This window comes from Trichomycterus rosablanca, chromosome 14 (genome assembly GCF_030014385.1).
Source record: "Trichomycterus rosablanca isolate fTriRos1 chromosome 14, fTriRos1.hap1, whole genome shotgun sequence".
Lineage (NCBI taxonomy): Eukaryota > Metazoa > Chordata > Actinopteri > Siluriformes > Trichomycteridae > Trichomycterus > Trichomycterus rosablanca.
The window spans coordinates 35,935,736-35,954,064 of NC_086001.1; the positions used below are offsets into that span (position 1 = coordinate 35,935,736).

The window sequence follows — 18,329 nt, forward strand, 5'->3', positions numbered from 1 at the left end:
AATGATTCATTTGAACAGAGTCATTTATGTCATTAATGATTCATTCATTCTTAAACAGATAATGATTCGTTTGAACTGAGTTATTCATGTTGAAAATGATTCATTACAATTACAATGAATGATTCATTCATTTGAACAGAGTCATTTATGTCAAGAATGATTTGTTCAAACAGAGAATGATTCATTCGAACGGAGTTGTTTATGTCTAAAAATGATTCATTTGAAGAGAGTCATGTCCGGAATGATTCACTCGATTCGTTTTCCCTCTCTCAGCTCCTATTCGCTGGCGCCGGACCCGTACGACCGCGCCTCGTTGGAAGCGGTGGACAGCGGGCGGGGCAGCTGGACCTCCTGCTCGAGCGGCTCGCACGACAACATCCAGAACATCCCGCAGCGCATCGGTTGCTACGACAGCCGCAGCTGGGAGACGCTCGCCGAGGGCCCGGCCATGGGGCGGAGCCATTCGGCCACGCCCCTCGGCTACTGGCCCGACCAGTCCGAGGGCGACACGGGGACCATCAAACGGAGGGGGGGGAGGGACGAGGCGCCGCCCGTACCCAAGAGCACCCCGGGGCGGAGGGAGGGCCGCTTCCGGGAGCCTCCGCCCACGCCGCCCGGCTACACCGCCCTGTCCCTGGCGGAGGTGGAGGAACTCGGGCGACGCCCGCCGGACTACAGCGCCGCCCTGCAGAGGTCGAGGCTCATCAAGAGGTCGTGTGACCTGGAGCCGCCCCCGCAGCCACGGCCGCCCGCTCACGTGCACGGGTACACCCGCTGCCCCGCGCCGCGCCGACCGCCCTGTGACGGTGAGCATCGCCTACCGTGTTCATGATACAGCCAAAAGTATGTGGACGGCAGTCAGTCGCTCTTATACTACTCCACACGTTACAGAGAGAGAGCAGAGAGCTATATTACTGTACCGGGACCGACAGACCGAGAATAAATACTGTAGCAACCCAATCTTCCATCTCGTGTCGTTACTTCCGTCATTTATGTCAGGAATGATTCATCTGAACAGATGATTCATGTTAGGAGTGATTCATTGGAACTGAGTCATTCATGTCAGGAATGATTCATCTGAACAGATGATTCGATTGGACTGAGTTATTTATGATGATTCGTTTGAGTTATTCATGTTAAGAGTGATTCGTTTGAACTGAGTTTTTCATCTTGGGAACAATTGTTTAAACAGAGTCATTCCTGTCAAGAATGATTCATTTGAACTGAGTCATTCATGGCAAAAATGTTAGCAGTGATTCATTGAAACAGATTCATGTCAAGAATGATTCATTTGAACAGATGATTCGTTTGAACTGAGTTATATATGTTAAGAGTGATTAATTGAAACTGAGTCGTTCATGTCAATAATGAGTCGTTTGAACAGATAATGATTCATTTGAAAGGAGTTTTTGAGTCATTCATGTTATAAATGACTGATTCGTTTAAACTGAGTCTTTCATGTCGAGAATGATTCGTTTGAACAGAGTTATTCATGTTAGGAGTGATTCATGAAAACAGATTCATATCAAGAAGGATTCATTTGAACGGAATAATTCGTTTAAACAGAGTCATTCATGTCGAGAATGATTCGTCTGATGTTATAAATGACTGATTTGTTTGAACTGAGTCTTTCATGTTGAGTGATTCATTTGAACTGAGTCATTCATGGCAAAAATGATTTGCTTAAATAGAGTCAGTCATTCATGTCGAGAATGATTCGTTTGAACTGAGTCATTCATGTTAGGAGTGATTCATTGAAACAGATTCATGTCAAGAATGATTCATTTGAACTGAGTTATTCATGTTAGGAGTGATTCATTGAAACAGATGTTATAAATACTCCGCACGTTTATAATAGAAGACCGGACTGGACTGCAGGCAGGTCAGTGTAGCAGCTCCGCTCTTATACTCCTCCGATCCTGAACCTTTTTTCTCTCTCTTCTAGAGAACGAGCAGATATCCGCGGTGTGACGCACGACTCCGGCGCGCCTCCTCGACCTCCTCCCCGAATTCCTGCATTTCAATCAGACTGAAGAGACTACTCACCCCCTCACCCCCCCCCCCCCGACCGTGCACCATCTTTTATTTGTATTATTTTTGCTCTTATTCTTTTCGGATCACTGTGAGAACAAAAGCCAAAGACAAGCAAGTTTTGGCACCTTGAAGAAGAGACGAGTGTTCGTCTGGGACCTTTCCGATGTGCACGGGCCACCGTTATCAGAAACAGTGTTATTTTAACCCTCGTCTGGAGTTTGCATGTGTGTGTGTGTGTGTGTGTGTGTGTGTGCGTGTGCGTGCTTCCCCAGTACACCAGGAGGCGCCGTTACATCTGTAGCTTCCCCAGTACAGCAGGAGGCGCCGTTACATCTGTAGCTTCCCCAGTACACCAGGGGGCGCCGTTACATCTGTCGCTTCCCCAGTACAGCAGGGGGCGCCGTTACATCTGTCGCTTCCCCAGTACAGCAGGGGGCGCCGTTACATCTGTCGCTTCCCCAGTACAGCAGGAGGCGCCGTTACATCTGTAGCTTCCCCAGTACACCAGGAGGCGCCGTTACATCTGTAGCTTCCCCAGTACACCAGGGGGCGCCGTTACATCTGTCGCTTCCCCAGTACACCAGGAGGCGCCGTTACATCTGTAGCTTCCCCAGTACAGCAGGGGGTGCCGTTACATCTGTAGCTTCCCCAGTACAGCAGGGGGCGCCGTTACATCTGTAGCTTCCCCAGTACAGCAGGAGGCGCCGTTACATCTGTAGCTTCCCCAGTACAGCAGGGGGCGCCGTTACATCTGTAGCTTCCCCAGTACAGCAGGGGGCGCCGTTACATCTGTAGCTTCCCCAGTACAGCAGGGGGCGCCGTTACATCTGTAGCTTCCCCAGTACAGCAGGAGGCGCCGTTACATCTGTAGCTTCCCCAGTACAGCAGGGGGCGCCGTTACATCTGTAGCTTCCCCAGTACAGCAGGGGGCGCCGTTACATCTGTAGCTTCCCCAGTACAGCAGGGGGCGCCGTTACATCTGTAGCTTCCCCAGTACAGCAGGGGGCGCCGTTACATCTGTAGCTTCCCCAGTACAGCACAGACTGAAATCGTTTCCGCTCCTTCCAGCAATCGCCTCATTTTATTATTATTATTATTATTATTATTATTATGCCAAATGAAACGCCCCCCCCCCCCCCCCCCCCCCGGTGCCCACCACTCCCCCCCCGTCTCCCACCGCGTGTATTTCTATGTCTTTTAAAAAGACCGCCGGCGAAGTGTGTATCACCATTTTGTATTTTTAATACAAGTGTAAATATCGGTTCTATTTTTCTTTAACGTCGCAGAGAGCTATATTACTGTACCGGGACCGACAGACCGAGAATAAATACTGTAGCAACCCAATCCTCATCTCCTGTCGTTACTTTCTCTCGTCAGATGATTCATTTGAATTTAGTTATTTATGTTGAAAATGATTCATTTGAACAGATTATTTGTTTGCGTTATTCATGTTAAGAGTGATTCATTGGAACTGAGTCATTCATGTTGAGAATGATTCAATCGAACAGTCATTTATGTCGAGAATGATTCAATCGAACAGTCATTTATGTCGAGAATGATTCGTTTGAACAGATGATTTGTGCGAACTGAGTTATTCAATTTGAAAATGATTCATTTGAGTAGATGATTCGTTTGAACTGAGTCATTCATGTCGAGCATGATTCGTTTGAACAGAGTCATACATGTTATAAATGACTGATTCGGACGAACTGAGTCATTCATGTCAAGAATGATTCGTTTGAACAGAGTCATTCATGTCGAGAATGATTCGTTTGAACTGAGTCATTTATGACAAAAATAATTTGCTTGAATAGAGTCATTCATGTCAAGAATGAATCATTTGAACAGATGATTCGTTTGAACTGAGTTATTTATGTTAAGAGGGATTAATACAAAACTGAGTCGTTCATGTCAGGAATGATTCGTTCGAACAATGATTCATTTGAACTGAGTAATTCATGTTGAAAATAATTCATTTGAACAGATGATTCGATTGAGTTATTCATGTCAAGAATGATTCATTGGAACAGAGTCATTCAAGTCAAGAATAAGTCGTTTGAACAGTTGTTCATTTTAAGAATGATTCGTTTGAATAGATTCAATCATGTCAAGAACGATTTGTTTGAACAGAGTCATTCATGTTGAGAATGATTCATTTGAACAGAGTCATTCATGTCAAAACTGATTTGCTTGAAGAGAGTCACTCATGTCAAAAATGATTCGTTTGAACAGAGTCATTCATGTTGAGAATGATTCGTTTGAACTGAGTCATTCATGTCAAAACTGATTTGCTTGAAGAGAGTCACTCATGTCAAAAATGATTCGTTTGAACAGAGTCATTCATGTTGAGAATGATTCGTTTGAACTGAGTCATTCATGTTAAGAATGATTTGCTTGAATAGAGTGATTCATGTTGAGAAAGATTCCTTTGAACAGAGTCATTCATTTCACGAATGATTCATTTGAACTGAGTCATTCATGTCAAAAATGATTAATTTGAAGAGAGTCATTCATGTCGAGAATGATTCGTTTGAACAGAGTCATTCATGTCGAGAATGATCCGTTTGAACAGAGTCATACATGTTATAAATGACTGATTCGGACGAACTGAGTCATTCATGTTAAGAATGATTCGTTTGAACAGAGTCATACATGTTATAAATGACTGATTCGGACGAACTGAGTCATTCATGTTAAGAATGATTCGTTTGAACAGAGTCATACATGTTATAAATGACTGATTCGGACGAACTGAGTCATTCATGTTAAGAATGATTCGTTTGAACAGAGTCATACATGTTATAAATGACTGATTCGGACGAACTGAGTCATTCATGTTAAGAATGATTCGTTTGAACAGAGTCATACATGTTATAAATGACTGATTCGGACGAACTGAGTCATTCATGTTAAGAATGATTCGTTTGAACAGAGTCATACATGTTATAAATGACTGATTCGGACGAACTGAGTCATTCATGTTAAGAATGAGTCGTTTGAGCAGTCGTTCACGTTAAGAATGATTTGTTTGGATAGAGTCATTCACGTAGTGTATGATTATTTGTGAAGAGTCATTTATGTCATGAATGAGTCGTTTGAACAGAGTCATTCATGTAAAGAATGATTCATTTGAACAGATAATGAGAAGAATGATTCAGCGAGGAGAGAGGTTCCAGACAGGGAACTTAAGTTCACGAACCGTCATCTGTGGGCGTGTCAGTTTGCCGCCGATATTTTCAAAGCGCCTCTAATGAGACGAACTGTTTGATATGAGCAAAAGCGACTCCATTAATGTTAGAAGAAACCTGAAGGTGAGTAAAAATACAAAACGGTACTATTAGAACCATAATAGACTAACGGGCATTTACCTAGCAACACCCTAGTTACCACCTGGGATGACACGTGAGCTGTTTGCAACCTCCTAGCAACCACCTAGAAACACTGTAGCAACCACCTGGAAACACTGTAGCAAATAGCCATGTAGCTACATTATAGCACCAATCTATAACTTAGAAACTATGGAACAAACAAACCACCTAGCAACACCCTGTCAACCACCCAAGGACCTGAACAACCACCTAGCAACACCCTGTCAACCACCCAAGGACCTGAACAACCACCTAGCAACACCTAATAAATACCGCCTTAACAGATACGAACCTCCTAGCAACACGGTAGCAAAGTATCTGCAATAACTATAAAAGAAGATTGTGGGTTCGATTCCAGGCTCTGCCATGAAGCCCCTGTCGGGCCCCTGAGCAAGGCCCTAAAGTATGTCTGCACACAGGTAGACGTATATACACCAAATAAAGTCATTTTTTATATAGTTTTTATATATATGTGGGCAGTTAAAGCTCAGCGGTTAGGGTACTGAGTTAGTAATCGTAAGGTTGCCGGTTCAAGCCCCACCATTTCCAAGTTGTTAATGTTGGGCCCTTGAGCAAGGCCCTAAAGTACTGTATGTCTGCACACAGGTAGACGTATATATGTCAAATAAAGTCATTTTATATTTATATATATGGGCAGTTAAAGCTCAGTGGTTAGGGTACTGAGTTAGTAATCGCAAGGTTGCCGGTTCAAGCCCCAAGATCACCAAGTTGCCAATGTTGGGCCCTTGAGCAAGGCCCTTAATTCGCTGCTGTTAACGTACATGTAAATTAGCCATTAGCTTATAAACAGCAAAGGCATAGCAACTCCATAGCAACCGTTTAAAAATCATGTCGAATTTGCTCGTCTTAACGGCATAAAATTATTCTAATTATTATTATATTTATTTTAATAATAGAAGTTTTATCATTACTAAGTTAAGTTTTACTTATTATTAATATATTTTTTTAAAAGTGTGTAAACTATTCCTGTGGGGAGTGCGAATTCGGCGATTTACAAATCAAGCACCGGTGGCAGCTCGCCTGGCGGATGATTTGTAGCTCTGCTGTTAGCTTCACGCTCGGGTCTTCCACGGACTGGGGGCGCTACTGTACCCGCAGTGTAGGTCCTGTCGCTGGAGAAGCGTTCCGCTCACGGTGTCTGGTGTTCCCGCACCGTTCGGGCAGAAAAACAAGGGTCGGTGTGCGGGGCAGCGGGACTGCGGTGCGGCGGGGCAGGTACAGGAGACACCGCGGCTGCTCGTTCTTCTGTAGCGTTAGCCAGGCTAAGCTAATTAGCCGCGGTTGTTTATGTGTGTGTGTGTGTTTACAGTAGCTGCTGGATGTGTAGCACAGCTGAACCGAATCTGCTCACGGACAGACGTGAACAGCGGGATTTAACGAGCGTTTCCCTGCGGTGAGGCCGAGCCGGGCTGAGATGGAATGGTGCGGGATAATAATGAGAGATATCGCGGCCTGAACACGCACAACAACATGGAGATTCATCCACTGTAAGAGCCGTTATGATGCTAACTGTGTGTGTGTGTGTGTGTGTGTGTGTGTGTGTGTGTGTGTGTGTGTGTGTGTGTGTGTGTGTGTGTGTGTGTGTGTGTGTGTGTGTGTGTGGTTTCAGTAAGACACTAGGTAGAACAACCTTGCGTCCACATAGTTTTGACCATGTGAGCTTTAGAACCCTAGGGGCCGAACTACATGACATTTAGAATCATAGGGGCCAAACTACATGATATTTAGAATCATAGGGGCCAAACTACATGACATTTATAAGCCTAGGGGCCAAACTACATGACATTTAGAAGCCTAGGGGCCAAACTACATGACATTTAGAATCATAGGGGCCAAACTACATGACATTTAGAACCCTAAGGGCCAAACTACATGACATTTAGAAGCCTAGGGGCCAAACTACATGGTTTTTAGAAGCCTGGGGCCAAACTACATGACATTTAGAAGCCCAGGGGCCAAACTACATGACCTTTAGAATCCTAGGGGCCAAACTACATGACATTTAGAATCATAGGGGCCCAGCTACATGACATTTAGAATCCTAGGGGCCAAACTACATGATATTTAGAATCATAGGGGCCGAACTACATGATATTTAGAATCATAGGGGCCAAACTACATGATATTTAGAATCATAGGGGCCGAACTACATGACATTTAGAATCATAGGGGCCAAACTACATGATATTTAGAATCCTACGGGCCAAACTACATGACATTTAGAATCCTACGGGCCAAACTACATGATATTTAGAATCATAGGGGCCAAACTACATGACATTTAGAATCATAGGGGCCAAACTACATGACATTTAGAATCCTACGGGCCAAACTACATGACATTTAGAATCATAGGGGCCAAACTACATGATATTTAGAATCATAGGGGCCAAACTACATGATATTTAGAATCATAGGGGCCAAACTACATGACATTTAGAATCATAGGGGCCAAATTACATGACATTTAGAATCTTAGGGGCCAAACTACATGACATTTAGAATCCTATGGGCCAAACTACATGATATTTAGAATCCTAGGGGCCAAACTACATGACATTTAGAATCCTAGGGGCCAAACTACATGAAATTTAGGAGCCTAGGGGCCAAACTACATGACATTTAGAAGCCTAGGGGCCAAACTACATGACATTTATAAGCCTAGGGGCCAAACTACATGACATTTAGAAGCCTAGGGGCCAAACTACATGACATTTAGAATCATAGGGGCCAAACTACATGACATTTAGAATCCTAGGGGCCAAACTACATGACATTTAGAATCCTAGGGGCCGAATTACATGACATTTAGAAGGCTAAACACCCCCAATAAAACCTTTTTAAGCTCCCAACAACACTGCTGCACCTGCTACATGCATAGTGTGTGTTTATAATGGTGTGTGTGTGTGTGTGTGTGTGTGTTGCAGATGCACTAAGCTTCGCCATCACAAGGGCGTGGAGATGAAGGATGACGTGTGTGAGAAGCAGAGCTCCGTCACTATCAATCCCCGGCACATGAAGGAAGCCTTCAGGATCATGAACGAGCTGCGCAGGTGTGTGCGTGCGCAGGTGTGTGTGTGCGCGCGTGCGTGCGTGTGCGCTGTAACATGGTTACTCTCTCTATCCTGCAGTCAGGGTGTGCTGTGTGACGTGACCATCGCGGCGGAGGACGTGGAGATCGCCGCACACCGGGTGGTCCTGGCCGCCGGGAGCCCGTACTTCCACGCCATGTTTACAGGTAACACACACGCATGAGTACACACACACTATATAAACACGTGTGTTGCATGTGTGTGTGTGTAGGTTTTAGTGTGTGTGTGTATTACATGTGTGTGTGTGTATTACATGTGTGTGTGTGTGTATTACATGTGTGTGTGTGCATACATGTGTGTGTGTGTATACGTGTGTGTGTGTGTGTATTACATGTGTGTGTGTATTACATGTGTGTGTGTGTATACGTGTGTGTGTGTTACATGTGTGTGTGTGTATTACATGTGTGTGTGTGTATTACATGTGTGTGTGTGTTACATGTGTGTGTGTATTACATGTGTGTGTGTGTGTATTACATGTGTGTGTGTGTTACATGTGTGTGTGTATACATGTGTGTGTGTATTACATGTGTGTGTGTGTATTACATGTGTGTGTGTGTATTACATGTGTGTGTGTGTTACATGTGTGTGTGTATTACATGTGTGTGTGTGTGTATTACATGTGTGTGTGTGTTACATGTGTGTGTGTATACATGTGTGTGTGTATTACATGTGTGTGTGTATTACATGTGTGTGTGTGTTACATGTGTGTGTGTATTACATGTGTGTGTGTGTATTACATGTGTGTGTGTGTTACATGTGTGTGTGTATACATGTGTGTGTGTATTACATGTGTGTGTGTATTACATGTGTGTGTGTGTTACATGTGTGTGTGTATTACATGTGTGTGTGTGTATTACATGTGTGTGTGTATTACATGTGTGTGTGTGTATTACATGTGTGTGTGTGTTACATGTGTGTGTGTGTTACATGTGTGTGTGTGTTACATGTGTGTGTGTATTACATGTGTGTGTGTATACATGTGTGTGTGTATTACATGTGTGTGTGTGTATTACATGTGTGTGTGTGTTACATGTGTGTGTGTATTACATGTGTGTGTGTGTGTATTACATGTGTGTGTGTGTTACATGTGTGTGTGTGTTACATGTGTGTGTGTGTATTACATGTGTGTGTGTGTATTACATGTGTGTGTGTGTTACATGTGTGTGTGTATTACATGTGTGTGTGTGTGTATTACATGTGTGTGTGTGTTACATGTGTGTGTGTGTTACATGTGTGTGTGTGTATTACATGTGTGTGTGTGTATTACATGTGTGTGTGTATTACATGTGTGTGTGTGTATTACATGTGTGTGTGTGTTACATGTGTGTGTGTATTACATGTGTGTGTGTGTGTATTACATGTGTGTGTGTATACGTGTGTGTGTGTTACATGTGTGTGTGTGTATTACATGTGTGTGTGTATTACATGTGTGTGTGTATACATGTGTGTGTGTATTACATGTGTGTGTGTGTATTACATGTGTGTGTGTGTTACATGTGTGTGTGTATTACATGTGTGTGTGTGTGTATTACATGTGTGTGTGTGTTACATGTGTGTGTGTGTTACATGTGTGTGTGTGTATTACATGTGTGTGTGTGTATTACATGTGTGTGTGTGTATACATGTGTGTGTGTGTATTACATGTGTGTGTGTGTGTATTACATGTGTGTGTGTGTTACATGTGTGTGTGTATTACATGTGTGTGTGTGTGTGTATTACATGTGTGTGTGTGTATTACATGTGTGTGTGTGTTACATGTGTGTGTGTATTACATGTGTGTGTGTGTGTATTACATGTGTGTGTGTGTTACATGTGTGTGTGTTACATGTGTGTGTGTATACATGTGTGTGTGTATTACATGTGTGTGTGTGTATTACATGTGTGTGTGTATTACATGTGTGTGTGTGTATTACATGTGTGTGTGTGTATTACATGTGTGTGTGTGTTACATGTGTGTGTGTATACATGTGTGTGTGTATTACATGTGTGTGTGTATTACATGTGTGTGTGTGTTACATGTGTGTGTGTATACATGTGTGTGTGTGTTACATGTGTGTGTGTATACATGTGTGTGTGTGTTACATGTGTGTGTGTATTACATGTGTGTGTGTGTTACATGTGTGTGTTTGTTACATGTGTGTGTGTATTACATGTGTGTGTGTGTATTACATGTGTGTGTGTGTTACATGTGTGTGTGTGTTACATGTGTGTGTGTGTATTACATGTGTGTGTGTGTGTGTTACATGTGTGTGTGTGTTACATGTGTGTGTGTGTTACATGTGTGTGTGTGTATACATGTGTGTGTGTATTACATGTGTGTGTGTGTATTACATGTGTGTGTGTGTGTTACATGTGTGTGTGTATACATGTGTGTGTGTATTACATGTGTGTGTGTATACATGTGTGTGTGTATTACATGTGTGTGTGTGTATTACATGTGTGTGTGTATTACATGTGTGTGTGTATACATGTGTGTGTGTGTTACATGTGTGTGTGTATACATGTGTGTGTGTATTACATGTGTGTGTGTGTATTACATGTGTGTGTGTGTGTTACATGTGTGTGTGTGTATTACATGTGTGTGTGTATTACATGTGTGTGTATACATGTGTGTGTGTATTACATGTGTGTGTGTATACATATGTGTGTGTGTATTACATGTGTGTGTGTATTACATGTGTGTGTGTGTTACATGTGTGTGTGTGTATTACATGTGTGTGTGTATTACATGTGTGTGTGTGTATACATGTGTGTGTGTATACATGTGTGTGTGTGTTACATGTGTGTGTGTGTTACATGTGTGTGTGTATACATGTGTGTGTGTATTACATGTGTGTGTGTGTATTACATGTGTGTGTGTGTTACATGTGTGTGTGTATACATGTGTGTGTATTACATGTGTGTGTGTGTATTACATGTGTGTGTGTGTTACATGTGTGTGTGTGTGTATTACATGTGTGTGTGTATACATGTGTGTGTGTGTTACATGTGTGTGTGTATACATGTGTGTGTGTATACATGTGTGTGTATTACATGTGTGTGTGTGTATTACATGTGTGTGTGTATTACATGTGTGTGTGTGTTACATGTGTGTGTGTATACATGTGTGTGTGTATTACATGTGTGTGTGTGTATTACATGTGTGTGTGTGTTACATGTGTGTGTGTGTATTACATGTGTGTGTGTATACATGTGTGTGTGTATACATGTGTGTGTGTATACATGTGTGTGTGTATACATGTGTGTGTATTACATGTGTGTGTGTGTATTACATGTGTGTGTGTATACATGTGTGTGTGTATTACATGTGTGTGTGTGTATATGTGTGTGTGTATACATGTGTGTGTGTATACATGTGTGTGTGTATACATGTGTGTGTGTGTATTACATGGTGTGTGTGTGTATACATGTGTGTGTGTGTGTATACATGTGTGTGTGTGTGTATTACATGATGGTGTGTATACGTGTGTGTGTTACATGTGTGTGTGTGTATTACATGTGTGTGTGTTACATGTGTGTGTGTATACGTGTGTGTGTGTGTATACATGTGTGTGTGTGTATTACATGGTGTGTGTGTGTATACATGTGTGTGTGTGTGTATACATGTGTGTGTGTGTGTATACATGTGTGTGTGTGTGTATTACATGTGTGTGTGTATACATGTGTGTGTGTATACATGTGTGTGTGTGTATTACATGGTGTGTGTGTGTGTATACATGTGTGTGTGTGTATACATGTGTGTGTGTGTATTACATGTGTGTGTGTGTGTATACATGTGTGTGTGTGTGTATACGTGTGTGTGTGTGTATTACATGTGTGTGTGTATACGTGTGTGTGTTACATGTGTGTGTGTGTATTACATGTGTGTGTGTTACATGTGTGTGTGTATTACATGTGTGTGTGTGTATACGTGTGTGTGTATTACATGTGTGTGTGTATACGTGTGTGTGTGTTACATGTGTGTGTGTGTATACGTGTGTGTGTGTGTGTATTACATGTGTGTGTGTATACGTGTGTGTGTTACATGTGTGTGTGTGTATACGTGTGTGTGTGTGTGTGTATTACATGTGTGTGTGTATACATGTGTGTGTTACATGTGTGTGTGTGTATACGTGTGTGTGTGTGTGTGTATTACATGTGTGTGTGTATACATGTGTGTGTGTATTACATGTGTGTGTTACATGTGTGTGTGTGTATACGTGTGTGTGTGTGTGTGTATTACATGTGTGTGTGTATTACATGTGTGTGTGTATATATATACATGTGTGTGTGTGTGTGTGTGTATACATGTGTGTGTGTGTATACATGTGTGTGTGTATTACATGTGTGTGTGTATACATGTGTGTGTGTATTACATGTGTGTGTGTATTACATGTGTGTGTTACATGTGTGTGTGTGTATACGTGTGTGTGTGTGTGTGTATTACATGTGTGTGTGTATACGTGTGTGTGTGTTACATGTGTGTGTGTGTATACGTGTGTGTGTGTGTGTATTACATGTGTGTGTGTGTTACATGTGTGTGTGTGTATACGTGTGTGTGTGTGTGTATTACATGTGTGTGTGTATACGTGTGTGTGTTACATGTGTGTGTGTGTATACGTGTGTGTGTGTGTGTGTATTACATGTGTGTGTGTATACATGTGTGTGTTACATGTGTGTGTGTGTGTATACGTGTGTGTGTGTGTGTGTATTACATGTGTGTGTGTATTACATGTGTGTGTGTATATATATACATGTGTGTGTGTGTGTGTGTATACATGTGTGTGTGTATTACATGTGTGTGTGTATACATGTGTGTGTGTATTACATGTGTGTGTGTATTACATGTGTGTGTTACATGTGTGTGTGTGTATACGTGTGTGTGTGTGTGTATTACATGTGTGTGTGTATTACATGTGTGTGTGTATATATATACATGTGTGTGTGTGTGTGTGTATACATGTGTGTGTGTATTACATGTGTGTGTGTATACATGTGTGTGTGTATTACATGTGTGTGTGTATTACATGTGTGTGTTACATGTGTGTGTGTGTATACGTGTGTGTGTGTGTGTATTACATGTGTGTGTGTATACGTGTGTGTGTTACATGTGTGTGTGTGTATACGTGTGTGTGTGTGTGTGTATTACATGTGTGTGTGTATACATGTGTGTGTTACATGTTTGTGTGTGTATACGTGTGTGTGTGTGTGTGTGTGTATTACATGTGTGTGTGTATACATGTGTGTGTGTATTACATGTGTGTGTTACATGTGTGTGTGTGTGTATACGTGTGTGTGTGTGTGTGTATTACATGTGTGTGTGTATTACATGTGTGTGTGTATATATATACATGTGTGTGTGTGTGTGTGTATACATGTGTGTGTGTATTACATGTGTGTGTGTATACATGTGTGTGTGTATTACATGTGTGTGTGTATTACATGTGTGTGTTACATGTGTGTGTGTGTATACGTGTGTGTGTGTGTGTGTATTACATGTGTGTGTGTATTACATGTGTGTGTGTATATATATACATGTGTGTGTGTGTGTGTGTATACATGTGTGTGTGTATTACATGTGTGTGTGTATACATGTGTGTGTGTATTACATGTGTGTGTGTATTACATGTGTGTGTTACATGTGTGTGTGTGTATACGTGTGTGTGTGTGTGTGTATTACATGTGTGTGTGTATACATGTGTGTGTGTATATATATACATGTGTGTGTGTGTGTGTGTGTATACATGTGTGTGTGTGTTACATGGTGTGTGTGTGTATACATGTGTGTGTGTGTGTGTGTGTATTACATGATGGTGTGTGTGTGTATTACATGATGGTGTGTGTGTGTGTACATGTGTGTGTGTGTATTACATGGTGTGTGTGTGTGTGTATACATGTGTGTGTGTGTGTGTGTATTACATGATGGTGTGTGTGTGTATACATGTGTGTGTGTGTATTACATGATGGTGTGTGTGTGTGTACATGTGTGTGTGTGTATTACATGGTGTGTGTGTGTGTGTATACATGTGTGTGTGTGTGTGTGTATTACATGATGGTGTGTGTGTGTATACATGTGTGTGTGTGTATTACATGATGGTGTGTGTGTGTGTGTGTGCGCACGCTCACAGGCGAGATGAGCGAGAGCCGGCAGAAGAAGGTCCGGATAAAGGAGGTCGATGGCTGGACCCTGGGGATGCTCATCGACTACGTTTACACGGCCGAGATCCAGGTCACGGAGGACAACGTGCAGGTAACACGCACACACACACACACACACACACACACACGCGCGGAGGAACACGCTGTGCTCTCCGTAGCTCTCCACCGTGGAGAACGGCTTGGTGTGGACGAACCTGACCAGGACCCTCTGGTTTCGGTCTCCGTGTGCAGGTGTTGCTGCCGGCCGCCGGCCTCCTCCAGCTACAGGAAGTGACGCGGGCCTGCTGCGGGTTCCTCTCCGCCCAGCTCCACCCCACCAACTGCCTCGGGATCCAGGCCTTCGCCGACCTGCACGCCTGCTCCGACCTGCTCGGCCTGGCCGACGCCTACGCAGGTGAGTCTGGGGGGGGGGTTGGCTGTTAGAGGGTTGCCATCAATCCCCTAATCCCCCCTCTCTCTCTCCGTGTCTGTCAACGGCCACAGGGCAGCACTTCTCGGAGGTGGTGCGGTGCGAGGAGTTCCTCAGCCTGGGCATGGATCAGGTGTGCAGCCTCATCGCCAGCGACGAGCTCACCGTACCCACCGAAGAGAAGGTACCGCACACACACACACACACACGGCATCGTTGCTACGGCGACGTGCGACACGAGCCGGCGACAGGAGGGCTGTTAGAGTGTGTGTGTGTGTGTGTGTGTAGGTGTTCGAGGCGGTCATCACGTGGGTCGAGCACGACAAGGACGTCCGCCGGGAGCACATGGCTCACCTGATGGAGCACGTGCGCCTGCCCCTCCTCTCCAGAGAGTACCTGGTCCAGGTGTGTGTGTGTGTGTGTGTGTGTGTGTGTGTGTGTACCTGACTCCTCTGCGGAGGCTACTGTGGGAATTTGTGCAGTGTACAGGAATGGGCCCTCCCTAAACTGTTGCAGCAATGTTGGAAACACATATTTGGTTTCTATAATTGAGTCATTCCATACGTCAGCGATTCAACAACTAGAAGGCGTGTCCAAATACTTTCGACCATATATGGTCGTTCCCAAATGCAGAGCGCAAACATTAGGACCGAGTCACCTTCAAAGACCGCATCGCCCCACGTGTTTGCCCCGCCCCCGTTCGGGTATGCCCAATCCCGGACGGAGGGACACGCCGCGCTCTCCGTGTTCCTCCACCACTCGTGCCGGCGCGTCGCTTAGACACTAGGGGGCGCCGAAATCCAGTCCCAGCATTCAGTGCGGCTCACTCGGTGTGCTGTTGTGTGTCCGGGCAGAGGGTGGAGGAGGAAACCCTGGTGAAGAACAGCAGCGCCTGCAAGGACTACCTGATCGAGGCCATGAAGTACCACCTGCTGCCCGCCGAGCAGCGCTCCACGATGAAGACCGTCCGCACCAGGGCGCGGACGCCCGTCAGCTACCCCAAGGTTCGTGACCGTGTCTCTAAGCTTTAGGGTCAATCATCTATATTAGCCATTTGAGTACGTCTAAATTGAAACTCGGGGCGGGGCAGCCTGGTTTCGGAGCTCAACAGTGACCCCTAGGGTCTGGTCAGGTACTCTGCAGCGCCTCCTAGTGTCTGATTGAAGCGCTGGGACGAGTGGTGGAGGAATACGGAGAGTGTAGCGTGCTCCTCTATCTGTTTTATCTCTCTGTATGGGCGTGTCGTGCACAGGGGAATTGAGTATGTCCAAATTGAAACTGGTCTCTGGGTGGGGCAGCCTGGTTCGGAGCTCAGCAGTGACCCCTAGGGTCTGGTCAGGTACTCTGCAGCACTGACACGAGTGGTGGAGGAATACGGAGAGTGTAGCGTGTTCCTCTGTCTGTTTTATCTCTCTGTATGGGCGTGTCATGCACAGGGGGTTGGAGTACATCCAAATTGAAACGTGCAGAAATGGGTTCAGAGCTCAGCAGTGACCCCTAAGGTCTGGTCAGGTACTCTGCAGCGCCTCCTAGTGTCTGATTGAAGCGCTGGGACGAGTGGTGGAGGAATACGGAGAGTGTAGCGTGCTCCTCTATCTGTTTTATCTCTCTGTATGGGCGTGTCGTGCACAGGGGAATTGAGTATGTCCAAATTGAAACTGGTCTCTGGGTGGGGCAGCCTGGTTCGGAGCTCAGCAGTGACCCCTAGGGTCTGGTCAGGTACTTAAGTCACTCTGCAGCGCCTCCTAGTGTCTGATTAAAGCGCTGGGACGAGTGGTGGAGGATTACGGAGAGTGTAGCGTGTTCCTCTATCTGTTTTATCTCTCTGTATGAGAGGTGTCGTGCACAGGGGAATTGAGTACGTCCAAATTGAAATGTGCAGAAACGGGTTCAGAGCTCAGCAGTGACCCCTAAGGTCTGGTCAGGTACTCTGCAGCGCCTCCTAGTGTCTGATTGAAGCGCTGGGACGAGTGGTGGAGGAATACGGAGAGTGTAGCGTGTTCCTCTGTCTGTTGTGCCGTGTAGGTGATGGTGGTGGTCGGGGGTCAGGCTCCGAAAGCCATCCGCAGCGTGGAGTGCTACGATTTCGAGGAGGAGCGGTGGTACCAGGCGGCCGAATTGCCCTCCAGGAGGTGTCGAGCAGGTACGCGCACGTTCACGCCAAACTCCGCGCTCTGTGTGGAACCCTATCAGACCCCGCCGCTCTTCCCCAGGTGTGGTGTACACGGGCGGCGCGGTGTACGCGGTCGGCGGCTTCAACGGCTCCCTGCGCGTCCGGACGGTGGACGCCTACGACCCCGCCAAGGACGAGTGGCGCTGCGTGAGCGGCATGCAGGACCGCCGCTCCACGCTGGGCGCCGCCGTGCTCGCCGGCCTCCTGTACGCCGTGGGCGGCTTCGACGGCAGCACGGGTAAGGGGGGAGGGGGGGCGCGGGCGCGTCCGGGTCACATGATGCCATGAATGGCGGTATTCTGTAAACACGTGTCGTGCAGGTCTGGCGACGGTGGAGGCGTACAACTCCAAGACCAACGAGTGGTTCCACGTCGCGCCCATGAGCACCCGGCGCAGCAGCGTGGGAGTGGGCGTGGTCGGAGGTGGGCGGAGCCCAACACATTACACGTGAGGCTAAGGTAACCCCTATACCACGACTGACTGGACGTGTATCCGTCGCTGCTGTTACACAGGTACGCTGTACGCCGCGGGCGGGTACGACGGCGCCACCCGGCAGTGTTTGAGCACGGTGGAGGCGTACAACCCCAACGCCAACGAGTGGATGTACGTGGCGGAGATGGGCACCCGGCGCAGCGGGGCAGGTGGGGCAAACTTAGTTCCACACATAGACACACACACTGCAACATACACACACTGCAAACACACACACTACACTGCAAACACAACACTGCAAACACAATACACACACACACTACACTGCAAACACACACACTACACTGCAAACACAATACACACACACACTTAAACATACACACACTACACTGCAAACACACACACACACACACACTACACTGCAAACACACACACTACACTGCAAACACAATACACACACACACTTAAACATACACACACTACACTGCAAACACACACACACACTACACTGCAAACACACACACTACACTGCAAACACAATACACACACACACTTAAACATACACACACTACACTGCAAACACACACACACACACACACTACACTGCAAACACACACACTACACTGCAAACACAATACACACACATACTTAAACATACACAC

The 18,329-nt window shown here is 45.3% G+C and overlaps 2 protein-coding genes across 7 annotated transcripts in view; both read left to right on the plus strand.

Moving 5' to 3' along the window:
- rapgef2a (Rap guanine nucleotide exchange factor 2a) overlaps window positions 1–3,378 on the plus strand; it is a 52,591-nt gene extending 49,213 nt beyond the window's left edge. For 5 of the 6 annotated variants that reach the window (XM_063008106.1, XM_063008104.1, XM_063008105.1 and 2 more), the window contains one exon: window positions 274–960. In XM_063008106.1, the coding sequence (XP_062864176.1) occupies window positions 274–832 (559 nt within the window). In that variant the 3' untranslated portion in view covers window positions 833–960. Of the gene's footprint in view, window positions 1–273; window positions 961–1,945 lie in introns of those variants that run through there. The other variant, XM_063008103.1, reaches the window with a different exon arrangement.
- A 3,020-nt stretch (window positions 3,379–6,398) lies between these two features.
- The window catches only part of klhl2 (kelch-like family member 2), a 28,112-nt gene continuing 16,181 nt past the window's right edge, over window positions 6,399–18,329 (plus strand). The window contains exons 1-13 of the mRNA XM_063008266.1: window positions 6,399–6,638; window positions 6,733–6,910; window positions 8,351–8,476; window positions 8,555–8,661; window positions 14,623–14,744; window positions 14,885–15,047; window positions 15,137–15,246; window positions 15,351–15,467; window positions 15,917–16,066; window positions 17,088–17,205; window positions 17,276–17,473; window positions 17,556–17,657; window positions 17,748–17,876. Of these exons, the coding sequence (XP_062864336.1) occupies window positions 6,843–6,910; window positions 8,351–8,476; window positions 8,555–8,661; window positions 14,623–14,744; window positions 14,885–15,047; window positions 15,137–15,246; window positions 15,351–15,467; window positions 15,917–16,066; window positions 17,088–17,205; window positions 17,276–17,473; window positions 17,556–17,657; window positions 17,748–17,876 (1,510 nt within the window). The 5' untranslated portion in view covers window positions 6,399–6,638; window positions 6,733–6,842. The remainder of the gene's footprint in view (window positions 6,639–6,732; window positions 6,911–8,350; window positions 8,477–8,554; window positions 8,662–14,622; window positions 14,745–14,884; window positions 15,048–15,136; window positions 15,247–15,350; window positions 15,468–15,916; window positions 16,067–17,087; window positions 17,206–17,275; window positions 17,474–17,555; window positions 17,658–17,747; window positions 17,877–18,329) is intronic.